General features: G+C 43.0%; 1 protein-coding gene across 1 annotated transcript in view; it reads left to right on the top strand.

Annotated features, from left to right (window-relative positions):
* sema4gb (sema domain, immunoglobulin domain (Ig), transmembrane domain (TM) and short cytoplasmic domain, (semaphorin) 4Gb) overlaps nucleotides 1–22940 on the top strand; it is a gene marked incomplete at both ends in the record, with an annotated part of 86108 nt that overhangs the window by 20949 nt on the left and 42219 nt on the right. The window contains 5 exons of the mRNA XM_080455840.1: nucleotides 12517–12665; nucleotides 16880–16942; nucleotides 18514–18612; nucleotides 21293–21386; nucleotides 22847–22940. The exon at nucleotides 22847–22940 is cut by the window's right edge and continues 20 nt beyond it. Of these exons, the coding sequence (XP_080311966.1) occupies nucleotides 12517–12665; nucleotides 16880–16942; nucleotides 18514–18612; nucleotides 21293–21386; nucleotides 22847–22940 (499 nt within the window). The remainder of the gene's footprint in view (nucleotides 1–12516; nucleotides 12666–16879; nucleotides 16943–18513; nucleotides 18613–21292; nucleotides 21387–22846) is intronic.

The following is a 22940-nucleotide window of genomic DNA, read 5'->3' as shown; positions in this document are numbered from 1 at the left end:
TGCTCAGTGTCAGCTATCATTGGCAGTCGCGCTGTTTGGAGACGGCGCTGCTATCTGTACCCTTAAGCTGTATACTGCCTGTTTGGCCCTACGTGTGTGTATAACTGTAACTGTGATTGCCTTTGTCGGCACGTATGCCATAGTAACCCACAGTGTGAAATTGCACTACCAGTATTTGTGTCCTTTAAAACTTGTATTTATGTGGACATAAATAAATAATTTAAATGTGTGTGTGTGTGTGTGTGTGTGTGTGTGTGTGTGTGTGTGTGTGTGTGTGTGTGTGCGCGTGCGCGCGTCTGCAATGGACTTGGTTGACAGATTTGGTTAGCAGCCAGATTGCTGTTCACACTCCATAGACTTGTCTTGTGTGACTCCTTCCTCAGATGTGTTTTTTTCTGCTTCATAAGTCTGGGTTGAAACGCTGCTCTTAACTCTTTGATTGCCAGAAATAAAGCATAATTTTCCGCGCCACTGCCAGTGATTTATGTGTTTGTTTTCTGGCTGTATTTTGGTTTTGTTCCACTGTTTAGGATGACATTCCACTCTTTATATTGACATTCATCCTTTGCAGGGACTGAAAAGTCTGTGGGGGGGGGGGGGACTCGGCCGGAGCTCTTGATTGATCACTTTGAACTTCAAAGGGGTTTTGCACTGAGTTGATTGATTGGGCCATAAAAGTGTCAAACTCGTTAGTGATCTCTCTAATCAATGAATGCATCAAACACAGCAATCACTGTGATACCTGTCAGAGAGGGGAGGGGGGGGGTGATACCTGTCAGAGAGGGGAGGGGGGGGGGTGTACACACAAAGATCTCTGATCCTGCCTAGTATCCCTTTAAGTATATTAATAACAATTTTGAGGTACTTTTACTTACTTTTGCGCAAGCACATGTTTCCATTGCGTTATACTTCTTCTCCACTAATCTCTCCAGAACAGATCCATGGCTGCGCTTGGATCTGTCGGTAGCCGTGTTGACAACCCGTGCACATTGGCGTGGCGTGGGCGTGCCTTCAGATCAGGAAGCAGGCGCGCTTTACCCAATCAAATGTAGTGGGCGGGATTTACATGTGAGCTGCTCAATTCCCACGGGAAATAAACTAAAACTCATTTAACAATAGCGTCCTCGGAGCAGACAAAACCACGGAAAGTTAGTAACATTTTAACTTGCTCTTTCATCATAGAAACAAGTGTGGCTTATAACCAAAACCATCCATGTTCTCTGGGAGAAATTGTGTTAGTGTTCCATGGAGAAATATTGTTAGTGGGAATGAAAACATAGTCGCACCACCCGGAAGTGGAAGGCTGAAGGCAGACCAAAACCCCGGTTTCCCTGAGCACGGGTCCTCCGTACAGCCCAGAGTCAAATGAATAAGTGAAAAACAGCAGAGGGCGCTGTTTTTCCTTTTTATTTGACGATGGGTTCCCAGATTGCTACTCCACTACCTACAGTATTCAAAATAGCAAAAGTACTTTTGATGCCTTTGTATGACGCTGTGTAGTATGATCAAGTAAAATATGGAGATTAAGTGGTTTCTTTCCGACAGTGACGAAATGTTGAAACAAAATTGTCTTATTTTGATGCTATTCATGCTAATATTTTGAATGTAAAATTTTGGACACAGGACTTTTAAGTTGTAGCAGAGTATTTCTATACTGTAAGTTGCAACACCATGTTGGATAATAGGAGTATAGTGGGCAGGCGTCCATAAACGTGCCCGCTCCAAAACAACACACACACACAGGGTCCAATGTTCCACACGAAGGTCGCTCCGCCGAGGGGCCGAGGACATTTTTTAATACGTCACGGTTGCTCTCGTCAGCAGCTCTATCTACGCCTCGTATGTCACTGTAGAGATGCTATTTATATAAAAGTTACAACCCCAAGGCCTGTACTGTATGATGGCCCTGAGATGAGTCATGGTTAATGGGGGGGGGGGGGGGTGATTGCGTAACTCCTTGACCATGTGATTCTGGGAGGATCAGGGACACTTGTTGTTTTTTTATGCACATATTGTCCCCCTGATGAGGTCACTGACATTTGAAGGTGCGTGTGTGTGTGTGCGCGCGCGTGTGTGTGTGCGTGTGCGTGTGCGTGTGCATGTGCGTGTGCATGTGCGTGTGCATGTGCGTGTGCATGTGCGTGTGCGTTGTGCGCGCGCGTGTGTGTGTGTGTGTGTGAGTTATTTCAATTCAATTAAATTTTATTCCAGACACACAGGGGGTCCATAGAGTATACATACAAATGATCAACATCACACAGCAAATTAAACAATAAATAAAAAATAAATAAAATAAAATCATAGCTTAGAGGCTGACTCTCCAGTGTTTACGCAGCCCTGGACGAGTACCGGAGACAGCTTGACTATATCCTCATAATACTGTTCCGGGACACAATGAGCTTGTAGATCGGGTTAAATGGCACTGCCCTACACCCCCCACATGACCCCCCCCCCCCCCCCAGCATGTCCTGACCCTCATCTCCATCACCCACTCATACTGCAGCTGTGTATGACTGACTATCAGACATAATGAGAGATGCTGGCCTCACACAGCCACAGATGGACAGTGTTTCTGTTACATGTAGAGTGATCTGTATTGATGCGTTATGTATTTCATAAATAAAATCCATGAAAACATCAGATCTAGCTCTCAACGCGTCACATGGCGACAGGCCCGGTCTATTGTTATTCTGCAGGTAACTGAGGCAGAGAGATAGTAGACAGAGCCTAGAAGCAGAAACTGCTGCTTCCCTCGATCCCCATCTGCAGTGGTGGAAAAAGTACTCACAGTTTTTTTACTCGAGTAAAAGTACCAATACTGCAACGTAGAAATACTCTGTTACAAGTAAAAGTCCGGAATTAAAAACATTACTTGAGTGAAAGTACAAAAGTGTTGCTATGAAACTGACTGTACTTAAAGTACCAAAGTAGAAAGTACTCATTATGCAGAATGTCCCGTTTTACAAGTTTTCCAATGTACAAAATGTATAAAGATCTTTTGAAAATAGCCGATCTACAAGCTCACTAATGCGTCGCGATTGTAGATCTGCTATTTTCAAATGGGCGAAATGTATATAGGGCTGAAATCTACAGTAACTAGTAACTAGTAACTAAAGTTTTCAAGTAATTGTAGTGGAGTAAAAGTACAATATTTGCCTCTGAGATGTAGTGGAGTTGAAGTAAAAATACCGAAAATGTTAAATACCCCCAGTAAAGTAAAAAAAATACCTAAAAATCGTACTTAAGTACAGAACTTGAGTAAACGTACTTAGTTACTTATTTTACGACACTGCCCATCTGTCATCTATAAGAGCTCCTTCTTCTGTATAAAGCTACAGTGTTCTGTATGTAACTATCAGGTAGATCAGGCTGTATCTCCTGTAGAGGCAGCAGGTTCATAGGCTTACAGTACAGAGGAACACTGTATCTATGTTCCCCAGAGGAAGGTCTGGGCTACTTATAAATAATGTAGTTCACATCGCCTGGAGCACTTTGTCATCTAGCTGAGTATATATTAACCCATTAATACCTGGAACGCATCTGTGTCACTTAAGATTTCTTTGGCTATTCAAAAATAGCAGATATACAAGCTCATAGCGCGGCACCGAGTGCCGCGCTATGAGCTTGTAGATCTGCTATTTTTGAAAAATCTTGAAAAAAATATTTTTCGGATTTTTTTTTTTTTTTAATTGTTAGGATTTAGAAAACATTTTTAAGAATGGTCTCAGGTCTTAATGGGTTAAGAACACAGCAGTAGAGAGTGGTGTAGTGTGTGGTTCTCAACATGAGGCCTGGGGACCCCCAGGGGTCCTTGAGGAGGGTGTTCCAGGGGGGTCCTCTAGCTCAGTGGTTCTCAACCTTTTCAGGCTGCGCTTGCGACCCCCCCAAAAATAGTCATATTTGAACTGGACACACCCCCCCCCCCCACCTGACAAGCCCTCGGAATTGTAGGAGTTGAGGCATGACATTGAGTCAGTGGTGGACAAAATACTCACATTTGTTACTTAAGTAAAAGTATCAATATTGCAATATAGAAAGTAAAAGTCCGGAATTCTAAATGCACTTGAGTAAAAGTACAAAAGTATTGGCATGAAAATGTACTTAAAATACAAAAAGTAAAAGTACTCATTATGCAGAATGTCCCATTTCAAGTTTTCAAATGTATGCAAATCTTTTGAAAATAGCAGATCTACAAGCTCACAATGCGTCGCATCGTGACACATTAGAGCTTGTAGATCGGCCTATTTTAAAATGGCTGAAGTGGTTTGATGTATGTTTTCTAATAATCGAAATCTACAAAGTAACTTGTAACTAAAGATTTAAAATAATTGTAGTGGAGTAGAAGTAAAAGTATTGGAAATACTCAAGTACAAATACCTCAAGAGTGTACTTAGTAGTACTTGAGTAAATGTACTTACTTTCCACCATGCATTTAGTTCGACTCGGTTCCACAGATAAATATGAGAGAGAGAGAGAGAGAGAGAGAGAGAGAGAGAGAGAGAGAGAGAGAGAGAGAGAGAGAGAGAGAGAGAGAGAGAGAGAGAGAGAGAGAGAGAGAGAGAGAGAGAGAGAGAGAGAGAGAGAGAGAGAGAGAGAGAGAGAGAGAGAGAGAGAGAGAGAGAGAGAGAGAGAGATTTAGTGAGTGACTGGTGCTTTGAGGGTCTTACTTATACCGTACAAGCATCACATTCACATTTTATTATATATTAGCAGTCAGTCATTGTATCTAGTCCAAGTTTAATGTTATTCATATTCCTGCAATGAACAGATGGCATTGGTTACTGTGTTGCTTCTTTCTCTGCATTATGATTTCTACTGAGGAATCTCATTCTGAGCAACTCAACAAGACATATACTGTATTTACTTTATTTAAATGTTCATTCTGAAGGGTTATCGCATAGGCTAGATGCACATATAGGATATGTGCATCTATTGGCACATGCACTATTTTACACATATCATCCATGTTGCCACAGCAACAGTCACAGTATGTGACAGACAGGTATGATGATGATCACTAGCCCTAGAATGTCTGTGATCTTACATACATTTCATGTATTCCAAATACACAGCCATAGGTCGCTCTAACCGCCGCGTCGTGAGCAGCACGATCTGCACGCTGTAAAAGTGCTCTAAACTCGGTCTGTACTCGCCCAATAATTAATTCTAAGACTTGGAGTCAGATATTGTCCTCTAGTTTCATATCCATTTGAAAGTTCTGCCAGAAAACGTGTGTTTAGTCAAATATCTCCACTTTTCCGCGAGCTGCACACGGAAGACTTTCTGTGCGGGCGAGGGGCCTGGAATGAGTGCACGACTGAATATATCTAAACTTCCTTTAGGAAGCACAAATGTTTGGGGCACACAATTAGCAGGTGGTGTGATTCATTACCCCGCACCAATCGCAACGCACCTGTCAATTGTGTGCCCCATTCGTTTGTGCTTCCCTGTGTCAATTTGTGATGACGTTTGTGGTGATCAAATAGGATTATTTTGGGGGGTCGCGGCCTGAAAAGTTTGGGAACCCTAGGATTAAATGGCTTAATCTACTTATTGAGAAAAGCAGCAACTCAGTCAGTACTCAGAACATGTCCAGGTTGTGGGAAATGTAATCAAAACCAATATTGGATAGAGATGTCAAATGATATAACGTTTGCTGTCAGGGCGTATCTCCAATGTCTAATGTCCTATACTTCGTCATACTAGTACAGTGTCACACAAAAATAGGAACAATAGCCGATCTACAAGCTAAAAAAGTACTAGTAGATATTTTACTTAAGTAAAAGTATCAATGCTGCAATATAGAAATACTCCGTTACAAGTACAAATCCGGAATTAAAAATTTACTTGGGTAAAACTACAAAAGTATTGGTATCAAAATGTACTTAAAGTACCAAAAGTAAAAGTACTAAAATGTTTGAAAATAGCAGATCTACAAGCTCACAACGCGTCGTGATGCGACGCGTTGTGAGCTTGTAGATCGGCTATTTTCAAATAGCCTAGGTATAAAATAGGGCGAAAGTGGTTAATGTATGTTTTATGATACAATAATTGATAATTGCAAAGTAACTAGTAACTAAAGTTTTCAAATAATTGTAGTGGAGTAAAAGTACAATATTTGCCTCTGAGATGTAGTGGAGTAGAAGTAAAAGGACTGAAAATTGTAAACACTCCAGTAAAGAAAAAATGCCTCAAAACTGTACTTAAATACAGTACTTGAGTAAATGTACTTGACCCTAAAGAATAAGGTCGTGGATAGAAGCGATCAAAATGAGTTTTCTCAGCCCGGTGGCTGGCCTCTCCCTTAGAGAGAGGGTGAGGAGTTCAGTCACCTGAGAGAGACTCAGAGTAGAGCTGCTGCTCCTTCACTTGGAACGAATATAGAGCTAACATCAGGGGTCTTCAACAGGGGGGTCTGGTACCCCTAGGGGGTCCTCAGAGCTACTACAGGGGGGCCGCCAAATCGTTGTGTGATCTGATTTTTTTTTTACATTAACCACTAGCATCCCATTTCTGAGGAGAACTTTAGCCAAAAATAGCAGATCTACAAGCTCACAACGCATCACGCTGCGAGGCGTTGTGAGCTTGTAGATCGGCTATTTTTGGCACAGAGGTATAGATGTTAAAGTAAAAAAATAATCTGCAGCACAATTTTATACCAATATAGAGGGGGTCCCTGCTTCATCTCTCTCTCAGCAAGGGGGTCCTTGCCCCAGAAAACGTTGAAGACCCCTGGCTTAAATTTTTCAATATAAACTTACACCTTGAATTTGGAATGTAGTCTTAAAGGTAGGGTATGTGATATACTTTGGTTAAAATAAGTGTTAAATAGCTCTATATTGTGATAGTACTCATTGCTATAGAGTGTTTGTTCAGTAAAATGAGTCTCCGTGTCTCTCCAGCTCTTTATTAAACAGAAAATGCATTTTCAGTGCTCTCTCCTGAAGGCTTAAATTTTGTCACCTACCTGAAAATGTACTATATTCTGTTACTAAAGAGCTGGAGAGCCCATGTGACCGAACAAACGCTCTGTAGCAATGATTACTATCAGAATATACTACTTTAACCTTTAAAAAAAAAAAAAAATCACTTACCCTACCTTTAAGCCTGATTTGCGTACATGGCAATATGAAATGCAATGGCTTATCCACCTGTTTCCGCGGGAATTTACTGGAGCAAAAATCCTGTGTGGGAAACATCCTGCGGGGGGACCGGAAGTAGGAAATAGCGGCTCAGTGTGTTTACATTTGCCAGCAGAACGTAGCTCGTTCGCAACGGGCCTTTTGCATGTAGTTGAAGCGCAAGGGGGCGGGGGGGGCGGTGCATGGGGAGAGAGTCAGCGCACTGAAGTCAAGGCACACTACAGACTACTGTGTTGTTGACAGACAACGGATGCACGCTTATTATGAGAAACAACACAAATAAAACATGGCAAAACAGTTGCGTGCATTAGTGCAAGATGAGGGTAAAGGAAACATTCAGTCTAAATGTCCAGTAATTCGCACGCGAAAAGGAAACATTAATGTCCAGTTTGCTAATCCACAACTACTGTGCCAGATAATCACCAAGAGAGTTAAAAAAGAAAAAATAAGAGTTTATAATATTTAGAGAAATGTAAGGTTTCAAATACAAAAGTATTGGTAGTAGTTGCTGGACATTTAGACTGAATGTTTCATTTATCCTCATCTTGCGCTAATGCACGCAACTGTTTTGCCAGGTTTTATTTGTGTTGTTTCTCATAAGCGTGCATCCGTTGTCCGTCAACAACACAGTAGTCTGTGCCTTGACTTCAGTGCGCTGACTCTCTCCCCCCCCGCCCCCTTGCGCTTCAACTACATGCAAAAGGCCCGTTAGCAGTACAGCTACGTTCTGCTGGCAAATGTAAACACACTGAGCCGCTATTTCCTACTTCCGGTCCCCCCGCAGGATGTTTCCCACACAGGATTTTTGCTCCAGTAAATTCCCGCGGAAACAGGTGGATAGATCAGCTATTTTCAGTGTGTGCCACGAATAGGACGGAGCATCATTTTGCCATTAAACTATTGTAATAGCACACAGAGACAGAAATAATCTGGATTTAGCTGACTAGTAAGTCTGCTCTACCCCCCCGTCATACACACACACACACACACACACACACACACACACACACACACACACACACACACACACACACACACACACACACACACACACACACACACACACACACACACACACACACACACACACACACAGTGCTGTTGATGAAGACGTAGCAGTTGTTGCTGATGAGGTCTGGCAGTACTGGGGCACAGTGCCAGCTAGATGCCCTTAAAACGACCTCAAATATTTGCTTCTGGGGGTCCCTGGAATAACATATTTTGAGATGGGGGGTCCACGGCATAATACCTATCATTTTGGGGGTCCTTGACATGAAAAGGTTTGAGAACCACTGATATAGCAACATATGTTTTTCAGAAAACTGTTGGGATTTAGAAGACATTCGTAGAATCAGTCCCATAGGTCTAAATGAGTTAAACTACAGCGCATCTCTTCTCTCTGACCCCCGAAAACATTTAAATACTCAAGTAAAGTAAAATCTCAAAATGGTACTCGAGTACATCATTACTTGATTACATTACTTTCCACCGCTGTGTCCCAGCCTCTATAGCGGAGCGCCGCGCTAAACTGGGGCAGGTGGCTGTGCTGCTGCCTGGTGTGACACTTCAGAAAAGGAGGCCAGTCTCTCTCTGTGTGTGTGTGTGTGTGTGTGTGTGTGTGTGTGTGTGTGTGCGGATCTTGAATCTTTCCCACAGTGCAGCGTAGTAGCAGCACCGCCTTGATCTGATCTAAATGTGGATACCGTGTGCTGTCACATGTGAGCCTGAGTGTGTGTGTGTGTGTGCGTGCGCCCGTGTGTGCATGTGTTTGTATTACTTTACATGTGAGGGCCAAATGTCCACACAAGTATAGTAGAACTTAAAGGGAAATACCACTCATTTTCAACATGTTCAACAATGTCTTTAATACACCTTAGAGCTGTTGTGTCTATGTTGCCTAGAACTGGATAATTGATTGAGGTCATGTGATCAGTGACATACGCAGGGTGTACTTTTGGCTCCGCCCCCTCAGCCAAAAGTACACCCTGCGTATGTCACTGATCACATGATCTCAATCAATTATCCAGTTCTAGGCAACAGACTTTTTTCAACAGCTCTAAGGTGTATTAAAGACATATTCAATGTTGAAAATGAGTGGTATTCCCCTTTCAGGACAATTTTCCTGTTCTTCACAAGAGAAATGGTTACTTTTGTGGTTCAAAAAAACATATTTTTAGAGTTTAGGCTTAACGACAAGGATTGTTTGATGGATTGAATACTTTATCAACAAAATGTTAACAGTACAGTCAAAAGTTATGTTTCATTCTATTCCTCACATCTGTAACAGACTCACTGATTCAAGACACTTTATAATTCTTTCATGTGCCAGAAGTCTGCTCTGCCAGTGTCTAGCAGGGCAGGGATTTCAGGGAGGGAATGGCTGTCGTTGCCCCTCGGTTTGGCCTTGTGCCCCTAAAAAAAATGGCATGCCGTGAGGCCACAGTGGCCTTAACCCATTCAATCCGGGAACTCATCTGTGTCATGTTTAGATTTCTTTGTGCTATTTATTTTTTTTAAATCATGAAAATGTGTGCAAATCGATTTTTTTTAAAAAAGTCAACATTGTAACTCCAATCTTTTTTTTAACAGTTTTTTGAAAAAACGTATGTCGCTATAATATCAGTGTTTCTCAAACTTTTTCATGTCAAGGACCCCCAAAATTATATGTATTTGGCCGCGGACCCCCATCTCAAAATATTTTGTTCCAGGGACCATTTGAGTTAAAAATGGTTGCTTTAAATCGCTTAAAAAAAATATAATATATATATTGAAAGATTTGCACAAAATAATTGTTCGAAAAAACAGCAGATCTACAAGCTCATAGCGCTATGAGCTTGTAGATCTGCTGTTTTTGAATAGCCAAAGTATGAAATAAGGGTTCAAGTGGTTACACAGATGCGTTCCCGGTTTAAATGGTTTAATGCCCCAGCTGACTGTACCACTTTCTCCCCTGTCCTCCTCCTCAGTATCAGCCTGCCAGTGGCCAGACTGATTTGACAACCCACGTGATCAGTCTGGGCAATGACAGGCTAATTAAAGGCAGGGTGCCGTGATTTTCAGTGATTCCCCCCCCCCCCCGCCCTAAAACATAATCATCAGGTATTATGGTTATACTAGGAGGAAGATTTTTTTTCAAAAAGTGTGCAGAAAGTGTTAAAATTATGTTTTTATGTGGACACGCCTCCAGTTCATTAAGTATACCTGGTTCTCACCTTAGCACCTCCTCCACCACCTTAGCACCACCCGCCTGTCCTAGTCCCTCCTCCTCCTCATGCCCACACCTGTTGTGTTATGATAATGAGGGGGAGGGAGGGTATGTTTTACTATGTCCCTAAAGCGCTGTTTCTCTATTGGCACGTTTGACCCTCAAGGTTTCAGCCTCCAGGTAGAAACTCAAAATAGTCAGAGAAGACATAAAACACCATAAAAACACCACCAGGGGGCTTAATGAAGTTCTATCAACGTCATAGACACATGAAAAACAGAAAAAGTGCAAAACCATGGCACCACCTCTTTAAGTATCACTTTAGTGTTGAGGTTACAAATGCCAACAACGTCCAAAGAACCATGAACACACGGCTTTGATAACATTGACGTCCTAAAATGTTGATTATATTATGTTTGTTAGTACTATAAACTTGTGTGTATTAATACCCCCCTCCCTCCTCTCTCTCGCTCGCACGCACGCATGCGCGCACACGTATTGGAGAGAGGGATGAACAGAATGATCCACAGAGAGGAGTTTGAGTCAGCTCTCATCTATATTCTGAGTAGAGAGTATAGACCAGAGCATTAATTTGTCTCACAGCCTCCTCTTCTCGCTCTCTCGCTCTCTCGCTCTCTCTCTCTCTCTCTCTCTCTCTCTCCCCCCTCCCCCTTCCTCCACCTGCTGTTGTTGTGATGTAATGGGTGGTATGTATACATAATGGCCTCCTGCCTGCCTTGCACCTCTTATCTCTGTATGTAATGAGAACCTCTGAACCTCCTCATCGATTTAGCTGTGGTCTGGAACACTGTGAGCTTGTCACACTCAATCTGTTCCCCTGTACGTTTAGGTGTCCTGGAGAGAAGCAGGGGGGGGGGGGTGGGTCTCTACAGCTGTGGAGAGGGTCACACTCAATCTGTTCCCCTGTACGTTTAGGTGTCATGGACACTTAAGGCCCCTGCATGCTACCAAGTGAGGTGGTCACCCTATCACCGTTTGTGACCACCGAAACGGTGGTTTGGATACTAGGCGCTCATAGTCCGGTGATTTGGGTTAGTAAAAACAGAGAGATGTGCTGATGTGAGCGGTGAGTCGCTTATCACCGCGGCTCAGTGACGTCACGTTGTCGTTTTCAAACCACCGCGGTGAGAGGGTGATCACCGGAAAAAAACATGCGCCCCCCTTTACAAGGCACTGAACATTCTGCCCCCCTACCTCTTCGACCTCCTCAAACGTCATGTCTCCCCCCGCTCCCTCAGGTCTGGTTACGCAAACTTCCTTGAGGTCCCCAAGACCAAGTACCGTACCTGGGGCGACAGAGCTTTTGCTTTTACTGCCCCAACCCTGTGGAATGCACTCCCCAAAACCCTGTGGAAGCCCCCCCCACCCTCCAATCCCTCAAAACCCACTTAAATATCACTTTCCCCAGCTAACTCAATTCAATTCAATTCAAAGGGCTTTATTGGCATGAGAAAACATACGTTTACATTGCCAAAGCAGAAAGCACAATACAACAATACAGAAATACAATCAAAACAAAAAATATGTACATTTGAAAGTCAGAATCTTCAATAGATCAATTTCTATGTACCAAGATCACTGGGTGCAGGTATAGTGCAGGAATATACACAATGATTAGTCTTTAGGGTGGTTGCGTTCCGTTTGATATCCTTCTCCTATCACAGCAACTCACGAATCTTGCTGCTGTGTTTGCACATTGTTGTACTTCGCCCAGCAGATATGGGAGTTTTTTGTCATTGGTCATGTTTTCAAAATCTCCGTGTGTGGTTGTAATCTGTGGGAAGTATGTGTCTCTGATGTCTTGGTACAATGGACAGACGGTTAGGAAGTGTAGCTCGGTTTCCACTTCATTTTGTGTGCAGTGGGTGCATAGTCTGTCTTCACTCCCCCCCCTTACACCTTTCTTCTTTCCACTGTTTTTATTGTTTTTATTCCTAGTCTTGTTTTTTATGTGTTGTTTTCTCATGCCCCCCATGTAAAGCATCTTTGGGTACTCAGAAAAGCCCCATATAAGTGACACGTTGTGAGCTTGTAGATCTGCTATTTTCAAACAAATCTTGAAAGAAAAAGCGAAACGTGGACATGAATAAATTGTTAGTGTGTGTGTGTGTGTGCGTGTGTGTGTGCGTGTGTGTGTGTTCTGTACAGGTCTGTTAGGTAGCCAGAGGTTCCGGGGCTCCAGTAGGAACTACAGCACCCTGCTATTGGAGGAGGACAATGGGCTTCTGTACGTGGGGGGGAGGGGGGCTCTGTACGCCCTGGACGCATCCAACGTCTCCACGCCTGCTAACTTCACCGTGAGTATACCACGATGTTTACATGTTACCATCTCAGTGGGCAAATGGACCCACATGGTCCATTTGCCCACTCTTAGAGTTACAAGTGCATTTGGTTCCATTTGTGCCCTCTCAATACAAAGTCAAGCACCATGGAGGGTGACGGCAGCTTCCGTGTTATTTCCACAACATCGTCACGTTATGTGCTTTTTAATTTGTTTAGCCTTTCTTTTTTCATCTACACCGTTGGGAGCATAAGGAGTTGTTCAGGTACTTACCACACATAGATATCCGGTACAATGTGTAAATATGTATAGATCATTTGTTTTGTTCTTTTATTGATCTCTCTTCCCCCTTGCCCCCCCTCTTCTTCTTCTTCTACTTCTTCTTCCCTTTCTCTTATGGAAATAACAAAACGATGGAGCTTGCACAAAAACTAATTTCACCCACTGTTTTACAACATGTGGTGTGACAATAAAGTTGATTCTGATTCTGTTGCATCGAGCGACGCAAACAAGGCGAAGCGAGCGACACATCTTCGTAATATCCTATCAGATTTAAATGAACAGTCAGGAGTTTACAGGATGTAAAACGTTACGGTTGCTTGCTTTGTTGATGGAACTGTAACACCCGGTATTCAAACCCCGGTGTCCCGCGTGGAAAGGGGCACTCTAAGTGAAACGTCTTAAGCACTAGCTTAACTCTTTGACTGCCAGAGTATTTTCATAAAGTACTCCCCCAGTGCCAGCAATTTTCGTGTTTTTTTATTTTTATATTTTGAATTTTTCTCATGAAAATAATTTAAGGACACATAATGTAAAGACCCAGCACAAATCCGCCACTAGAGCGCAGCACATGACAGCTTTGATCATGTCGTTGGGTCTCTCTCACCCTTCTTCATTGATTAGACAAGGAAAAACATGAAAACGGATGTGACGTCCCCCCCATTGTTTTGATCGGCGAAAATTACGTTGTGATATACGACGGCGATGACTGATCGTCACCCAGACCATAGATTATAGAAGAGAAACTGTCCGTTTGTCCGTCATACCGTGTGAAAGACCGTTTATTTACCTATTTTGGACGAAAATGACTGGGGAAAAGAATCAAAAACCGGAAACGGAATCCAGGTCATGAAACCGGATGCAGATGTCCGTGAAGTAAGTGGAACTCGAGAATAACATTGAATATTAAGCAGCATAGCGCAATCAGAGATTAAACAATGAACGCGCGTCCAGCGCGTCGAGCGCGTCGACGGCCAACTGGACAAAGTAGCACTTGACGCGTTATCGCGTCGTCCGCAGTCAAAGAGTTAAGAGGGAATCCCCCCTCAGCCGGGGGGAGATATTAGGCTTTATTGACCCAGCCGGGTCATGGCAAAGACTATGAAAATGGTACCTAATGCCTCCCTGCACTGGTACTCAGCATCAAGGGTTGGATTGAGGGCATAAGTCCCCTGTGACATACTGTACTAGGGTCATGTCCTGGGATGGACTTGTTACCATACTTTTAGGCCCAAAAACGCGAAAATGTGTCATTATGTGCTTATTGTCCTCAAAGTCACGTATCCAACAAGCTTTGAACTGAGCAGATTGGACCTTCCGTTCCAGAGATAATGGCCAAAACATCTTGAAAGCCACTTTCGACAATTTTCGATTGAGTTTTGGCCATTGTCGCCCGTTTTTCTCTAACAGCCGGGGCCGAAAACGTCAGGTCTGGTTCTGGCAGAATTTGAGAACTCTACCTCACGCTACAGAAAAAGGAGATAGGCTCCTGACCTATGACCTATGGGCCACATGGCTCGGGAACCATCGGTTCCCAAGGCTCCTTACTTAGCCTACTTGTACTTAGGAGCATTTCAAGACTCCTTACTTAGCCTACTTAGGGGCTTATAGCACCTACTGTCGACGTGCGTGTCGACGTAGGTTTTCTTTTATGTAATGTCTCCGGACATCAAACAACAACAAAACAAAAAAGACGTTGACACAGTTTCTAATGTTAAAGGACCCAAAAAAGTGCTTATTTGTATCAATTACACACCCCATGAAGCATTGAATACATGGATATTCTTTTAGGTTTTGTCGCTACCCTGGGCCTATAATTTGATGTCTCTCCGGTAGGAGACACAAAGGAGACACTTTGAGTCTCCTACGGGATAGATACATTAGCGTCTTTCCGCCTGTCATCAAATTATTGACTTAGGAATGTGTCCAAAAAAAATCTCCATGAATTCAATGCTTCATGGGGTGTGTAATTGATAGAAAATCTGTATTTTTTTTGTGAACTACTCCTTTAAGGACAGCGGTGCTATTGTTTTACAGCCTGAATCCGTTTCCAATAACCAGTTTTTTTTTTTACCAGTTTGGCTACAGAAGCGTTATCTCAGTGAGACAGTGGTGTGTGCTTTATGGTTCACACTGCAGCATCAACAGGCCTCGTTCCACACGCTCTCTGCTCTTACACACAAGACGGTGTTAAGGAGGCCAAGCTAATAATACACCTTGACCCGTTCAAACCGGGAACGCATCTGTGTGTAACCACTTCAACCATTATTTTACACTTTTGGCTATTCAAAAATAGCAGATATACAAGCTCATAGCGTGCCGCCCTATGAGCTCGTAGATCGGCTATTTTTTAAAAATCGTGAACATTTGTGCAAATCTTTCAACATAATTGTCTCCGCCAGAGGTGGAGAGTATGTTTTCGTTCTTGTCCTTCCGTGTGTCCCCCCGTCTCAGCCAAGCTAACATTGGTCAAGCTTCGCGTGACACGTGACAATATTGTTGTCACCAATGCTCTGATTGGCTAGCGAGACGCATGATGACATAGAAACCTATAAATAGGTGTGTCACTTCAAAAAATTATTTATATTTTTTGAAGTGAGCTTCCATCAGCCAAGATAACATTGGTCAAGTGACACGTGACAATATGTAATATAAATAGGTAAGACAGGATTAATCAGGAACAGTACTGGCGGAGACCTGTTCTAGTTAGATTTATTTTTAAAGCGATTTTTTTTTACTAAAATCTTTGCTTCTGTGGGGGGTCCCCAGAACAACATATTTTGATATGGGGGTCCGTGGCCATATATCATTTAGAGTCCCCAGTGGCAAGGATTTGAGTTAAAAAATTTCACTTTAAAAAAATATTTATATTCAAAGATTTGCTAAACATTTCCTGATAAAAAAAATAATAAAAGCAGATATACAAGCTCATAGCGTGGCACTCTGCGCCACACTATGAGCTTGTATATCTGTGCTATTTTTGAAAAGCCAAATAAATCTTAAAATGAAAGATGCTTTCCCGGTCGTAATGGGTTAAAGCAGATACTGGAGCAAAATGTAAAATCCCTCCAAACGCGTTCCTCCACTTCTGAGCATAATGGCTGAGTTGACACTATAGCCGTTTATTCACTGATCATTTAATAGATCAAGGGTCTTCAACAGGGGGCCCTCAGAGTTACTGCAGGGGGGACCACCAAATCTTTGTGTGATAGGATTTTTTTTTTTTTTTTTACATTAACCACTTGAATATAGCCTCCCTAGTAGAACTTTAGCCTAAAATAGCAGATCTACAAGCTCACAACGCCTCGCACTGCGAGGCGTTGTGAGCTTCTAGATCTGCTATTTTCGGCATGGTGTAGACTAGAGGGGAAAAGAGCAGACCAAGTACAGAGTGAAAGGTCAAGTTTTAAGTGTTGAGGGTTTTAAAGTGGTTAAATGTCTGACAATACACGTTAACATGAAACCAACATATTAATATAAAATATAATGTGTAAACAAACAAACTGGGCTCTATGCACAACGGCCATATTGGAAAGAAATTGGGGCCTCTTCCTTACTTCATCACAGGTGTTACCAATGACACTAATGAAGGCTCTGTTCCATCTTGGTCAAACAGAGTCAGGGTGTTGTTGACTCAATGGAATCACTCTGCTACACCAGTGGGTCTCAAAGTGTGGTCCAGGGACCCTTAATGGTTCCTTGAGGGAGTTCCAAATGGCCCCTTACGGGTGTGTAACTTTGAGAGTGTACAAATGGATCCTGGGGACTTGATCTATAACGTTAGCGGTGTAGGGTACGTATACAGCTGTTTTGCCACGTGCCGTTGGCAGCCCTAGTGTGTAATCTAATGGCCTACTACTACCTCCGCTGTCTCCCTACCTCTCTCTCTCTCTCTCTCTCCCATTGTGTCTGTCTGAATGTTCCTTACTAATATTAACCCTTTGTTTGCAGATTGAGTGGGAAGCATCTTCTGAACAGAAGAGACAATGTCTCAACAAGGGCAAAGACAATCAGGTAACACACACACACACACACACACACACACACACACACACACACACACACACACACACAGTGTATAGTTGCTTAATTTGGGCTTGCTTGCTGATGTTGTTTAAACCCAGTGGGTCTCCAACTTTTTAATGTCAAGGACCCCCAAATTAATATGTATTTGTCCGCGGACCCCCCATCTGAAAATATTTTTTGTCAGGGACGTATCAGATTTGTGTTGTTAAAATGTTCAGAAAAAGATTCTTTTTTTCAAGAAAATAGCAGATCTACAAGCTCACAACGTGACACGTTATGAGCTTTTAGATGTACTATTTTCAAATAGCCGATGCATATAGGTTTAACATGGTCATGTGGCCTATAATGGTCGCTTCTTTTGGGCTTGTTTTCTTAGACCTGGTTGCTTATTTCTCTCGCAGAATTTGGCAACGCGCACGCACACACGCACGCACGCACGCACGCACGCACGCACGCACGCACGCACGCACGCACGCACGCACGCACGCACGCACGCACGCACGCACGCACGCACGCACGCACACACGCACACACACACACACACACACACACACACACACACACACACACACACACACACACACACACACACAGAGTACAAACCAGCTGTTGTATTCCAGCTCAGAGGGAGGGCGCCAACATAAAGGGAGTAATTATTGTCCAATATGTCAACACAACACAGCTTGACCCTGAGACGATGGTGAAGATAATTACTTGCCTTATGCAGCGGATAGGATCTTGATGACCTGAGGCTTTCTGTCCAATCTTTACTATCATCCTGTGGATACAACAATAACAACAAAAAACTGTTGGTAGATTGAAGGGTAATATTGCTAGAGCCGAAAATATCCCCATATGTTGAATAATAAAACATAATGGCCCCTGGTATATACGGTGGAGGCAGTGAATTAATGGGCTTATGTTCCTCCTGCTTAATGGGACATTTCACCTTTTTTTAATATCTCCATATAATGGGTCCTCGCTAATGGTTACTATACGGGATGGTACCATTTCTGTCTATACACACTGTGTCTCAGAGGTGGACTGAGGGTGGTTTAAAACAATGTGCCTGCCGATGACATCAACTGTGGTCATTTCAAACAAGATTTCAGACTTTATTATTTTTGTTTTTATTGATGCAACAGCAGTGGCTTCTATTTCAGTTTAGGTAAACTGGTCGTTTTGGAATCCCCAGCCATGATGTCACTGGTAGGCACATTTCCAAACTGTCCACAGCCCACCTCTGAGACACAGAATGAGCTGACAGAAATGGTAGTGGTACCTATAGTTATCTTATAATGAGAGCATGAGTAAGGACCAATTATATGAGTATAAGGTTGAAAGTAGGTTAGGTCGGACGGTTACAATGCTTTGTAACGTACGTTATTGCCTGTCCAAAAAGGTCTCGCCTGACAGTAAACACTTTAGCGTCTTCATTAAGCGGTTAAAACGTGGGTTAGGGTTAGGGTTCGAGCACCCGCCGCCAAAATTATAAATCGGTGCCTATGGCTGTTATTAATGTGCAGTTTCTTATTTGTGTTCTCCTGTGTTCCTTGCAGACAGAGTGCTACAACCACATCCGTTTCCTGCAGCGCTACAACGAGACGACCCTCTACGTGTGTGGAACGCACGCCTTCAGGCCACTGTGTGCTTTCATAGTAAGAGCCTCTACTGGTCTGTTTTGTGCTTTCATAGTAAGAGCCTCTACTGGTCTGTTGTGTGCTTTCATAGTAAGAGCCACTCATGGTCTGTTGTGTGCTTTCATAGTAAGAGCCTTTTCATGGTCTGCTGTGTGCTTTCATAGTAAGAGCCTCTTCTGGTCTGTTATGTGTTTTCATAGTAAGAGCCTCTTCTGGTCTGTTGTGTGCTTTCATAGTAAGAGCCTCTTCTGGTCTGTTATGTGCTTTCATAGTAAGAACCTCTTCCTGGTCTGTTATGTGCTTTCATAGTAAGAACCTCTTCTGGTCTGTTATGTGCTTTCATAGTAAGAACCTCTTCATGGTCTGTTGTGTGCTTTCATAGTAAGAACCTCTTCCTGGTTGCGAACGCGGAAGGAGGCGCGGCGAAGCCGCGCCTCCGACCAAGTGGAGCTTACTATGTAACCCTGCTCAGGTTGTGGGTCTGTCTGTCTGCCTGTGTGTCTGTGTGCATGCACTACCTATGTAGAGGGCGCCAGAGTGCAGGAATTTAGACAATGCTCTGATTTAAATGCAACACACACACACACACACACACACACACACACACACACACACACACACACACACACACACACACACACACACACACACACACACACACACACACACACAATGTTCTCTCCCCATCACAGTGAAATAACACGGATTACAAGTCCGTAAATACACAATATTTTCGAGCTGCGTTCGCTTCCAGCGTTCGCACGGCTTACTTGTCTGTTATGTGCTTTCATAGTAAGAACCTCTTCATGGTCTGTTGTGTGCTTTCATAATAAGAACCTCTTCCTGGTCTGTTATGTGCTTTCATAGTAAGAACCTCTTCCTGGTCTGTTATGTGCTTTCATAGTAAGAACCTCTTCATGGTCTGTTATGTGCTTTCATAGTAAGAACCTCTTCCTGATCTGTTATGTGCTTTCATAGTAAGAACCTCTTCTGGTCTGTTGTGTGCTTTCATAGTAAGAGCCTCTTCTGGTCTGTTATGTGCTTTCATAGTAAGAACCTCTTCTGGTCTGTTGTGTGCTTTCATAGTAAGAACCTCTTCTGGTCTGTTGTGTGCTTTCATAGTAAGAGCCTCTTCTGGTCTGTTATGTGCTTTCATAGTAAGAACCTCTTCTGGTCTGTTGTGTGCTTTCATAGTAAGAACCTCTTCTGGTCTGTTGTGTGCTTTCATAGTAAGAGCCTCTTCTGGTCTGTTATGTGCTTTCATAGTATTAAGAACCTCTTCTGGTCTGTTGTGTGCTTTCATAGTAAGAACCTCTTCTGGTCTGTTGTGTGCTTTCATAGTAAGAACCTCTTCCTGGTCTGTTATGTGCTTTCATAGTAAGAACCTCTTCTGGTCTGTTGTGTGCTTTCATAGTAAGAACCTCTTCTGAAAAACGTAACAAAAGATAGAATTTACCAACCATCCAACTAAGGGCATTTTGTCTTTAATTTCTGTTTGTTTTTGTTAGTTTAGTAAAACACACAATACAGTTTCAGTTAGTTATCGTACATTTTTTTAATTGTAGTTTTTATTTCGTTCAGAAACGGAAATGTTTTTTTTTTTTTCAATTTTAGTTTAGTTATTTCGTTAGTTTTCATTAACTATATAAGAACCTGTTCTGGTCTGTTGTGTGCTTTCATAGTAAGAAGCTCTTTTGTTTGCCCTTCCAGGAACTGCTGGCTCTGTAGAAATCATTACACTCATTTCAACCACCTTTGTGTTTGTGTTTGCACTCTGGCTTAAAAAACAACAACAAACAAACAAACCAAAAAGTGCCCTTGAATTGACTGTGACAGCAGTCATTTCAGACGGCCAGTTGAAACCTTGTATGTCCTAAACCGTTACTTCTCAGGACATGGATAACAGATCCATGTGTTCCAATGGATTCAATGTAGTCAATATTTACTCACAAGCTCTTCAATATTTATGAAAACACACACACACACACACACACACACACACACACACACACACACACACACACACACACACACACACACTTCAAAAACACTTTCAAAATGTTAACAATAGCTAAAATAGTTGATCAATCTTCAAGCTCACAACGCACAGCTATGTGATGCGTCGTGAGCTTGTAGAGCTGCTATTTTCACTACAGTTTGCAAGTATAAGCCCCTTACACACCGGGGGCGAATTTTTCATGCAAATAATACGTTTTTTTTTTTTAAAAACCTTATAAAGTCAATGCAAGCTTACATGGAGCGAAAAAGCGAAAAAGTTAAGCGAAAAAGCGCCTTTTAATTATTCGGAACAAGTCCGAATTTTGCGTATATTCGCATATTCGCCGGTGTGTAATGACCTACTGTATTGGCTATTCATTTATGTACAGAAAAACACGTTGAAATACGGGGATAGAAGGTTTCTGCCCGACAGCAACAAAATGTGTAATGGTAATGGTGTAATGCTGCCCCCCGGAGATTAGCTGCTCACAGACGGACGGACGGACGGACGGACGGACGGACGGACGGACGGACGGACAGGACAGGGTGCAAAAAAACAACTCGGCCACACCTTCTTCGGCCTGGTGGAGACATCCAGGGCGATTTAAATTGAAGCGACTGACACACAGCAGTTTACAGAGTTATTATCATAGAACACTGTGCTGTGCTGAGATGAATTGATCTTTGTCTCCTCCTCCAGGACGCAGAGCGCTTCACCTTCTCCTCCGGCTTCGAGGAGGGACGAGACCGATGTCCATACGACCCCGCCAAGGGCTACACCGGTCTGCTCGTGGGTAAGAAACCCTCTCCCCCTAACCCTAACCCCGCCAAGGGCTACACCGGTCTGCTCGTGGGTAAGAAACCCTCTCCCCCTAACCCTAACCCCGCCAAGGGCTACACCGGTCTGCTCGTGGGTAAGAAACCCTCTCCCCCTAACCCTAACCCCGCCAAGGGCTACACCGGTCTGCTCGTGGGTAAGAAACCCTCTCCCCTGGTCGTGTTCAGAGCAACCGTTCTCTTTGCACCATACATACTTACGGGACTATCTCAACCCATTCAATCTGGGAACGCATCTGTGTCATTTTAGATTTGAGATGTAACCATTATTTTATATTTGGGCTATTCAAAAATAGCAGATCTACAAGCTCATAGCGCGGCACATGAGCTTGTAGATCTGCTATTTATTTTAAAGACGTGAACATTTGTGCATAGAGTATATCTTTTTTTAAAGCAAACATTTGTAACTCAAATCTTTGCTTCTGGGGGTCCCTGGAACAACATATTTTACAAATGTTCGCTTTAAAGATATATTCAAAGATTTGCAACATATTTTCATGATAAGAAAAAAAAAAAAGAAGCTCATACCGAGTGCCGTGCTATGAGCTTGTATATCTGCTATTTTTGAATAGCCAAAGAAATATTAAAATGACACAGATGCTTTCCCAGAGAATGAATGTATTTGTAGCGTCTGCAAGGACACGCATTTGAATGAGTTAAGCCTAATTTATGCTCCGTAGCGCTTCCGAAAATTGCCGACCCATACAAGATCACAACGCGTCGCGAACGCGATGCGTTGCAGGTGGTCTATTTTCGTTTACGACATTTGCCCGGCTCTCTTTAGAGCAGTGTTTCACAAACACTGGGTCGGGCCCCAATTTTGGGTCGCGGACCCCTTTTTATTAGCCTGGTAAACCCTCCCTCCGGAAATCTCATTTCCATTTGATTCCAGGAGTGAGTCTGGCATGAAGGCTTGTATGGGCGTTTCTAGTGCATTACCAAATAACCGAGCCAATCAGCGTCCTCGCTCATTGTTTTGTGATTGACAGCGGGGGTAGGCCAATCAGGTGGAACCCGAGTGGTTCACACGTCATTAATCAATACACCTTTCATACAAGCTGCTCATTAACATCAAAGACAAACCAATTACTCCTGGTGATAATCACTGCAGCCTAAAGTGGCTTGATTGGACATCAAAGGGCCACTTGGACATCAAAGCTACATTACTCCCGCCCAGCTCCAGCCCACAGCCAAATTGCCCATATAGGTCTGCAGGCCAGACTCACTCCTGAAATAAAATACAAATGAGATTTCTGGAGGGAGGGTTTACCAGGCTACCTTTTTATGGGTCGCGGGTAAATATGTTTTATTCCTAACACAAATAATTCCTAACACAAATAAAATATAAATAGAATTTCTGTCTGTCTGTCTGTCTGTCTGTCTGTCTGTCTGTCTGTCTGCCCGTCTCTCCATCTAGATGGTGAGATGTTCACAGCTTCTCAGTATGAGTTCCGTAGCTCTCCAGACGTGAGGAGAAACTTCCCCTTCCCCACCCTGAGGACGGAGGAAGC

This window comes from Gymnoscopelus braueri, assembly GCF_963280865.1.
Source record: "Gymnoscopelus braueri genome assembly, chromosome: 17".
Classification (NCBI taxonomy): Eukaryota; Metazoa; Chordata; class Actinopteri; order Myctophiformes; family Myctophidae; genus Gymnoscopelus; species Gymnoscopelus braueri.
Note: the sequence above shows the minus strand (reverse complement) of the source record. Positions and strands in the feature narration are given on the sequence as shown.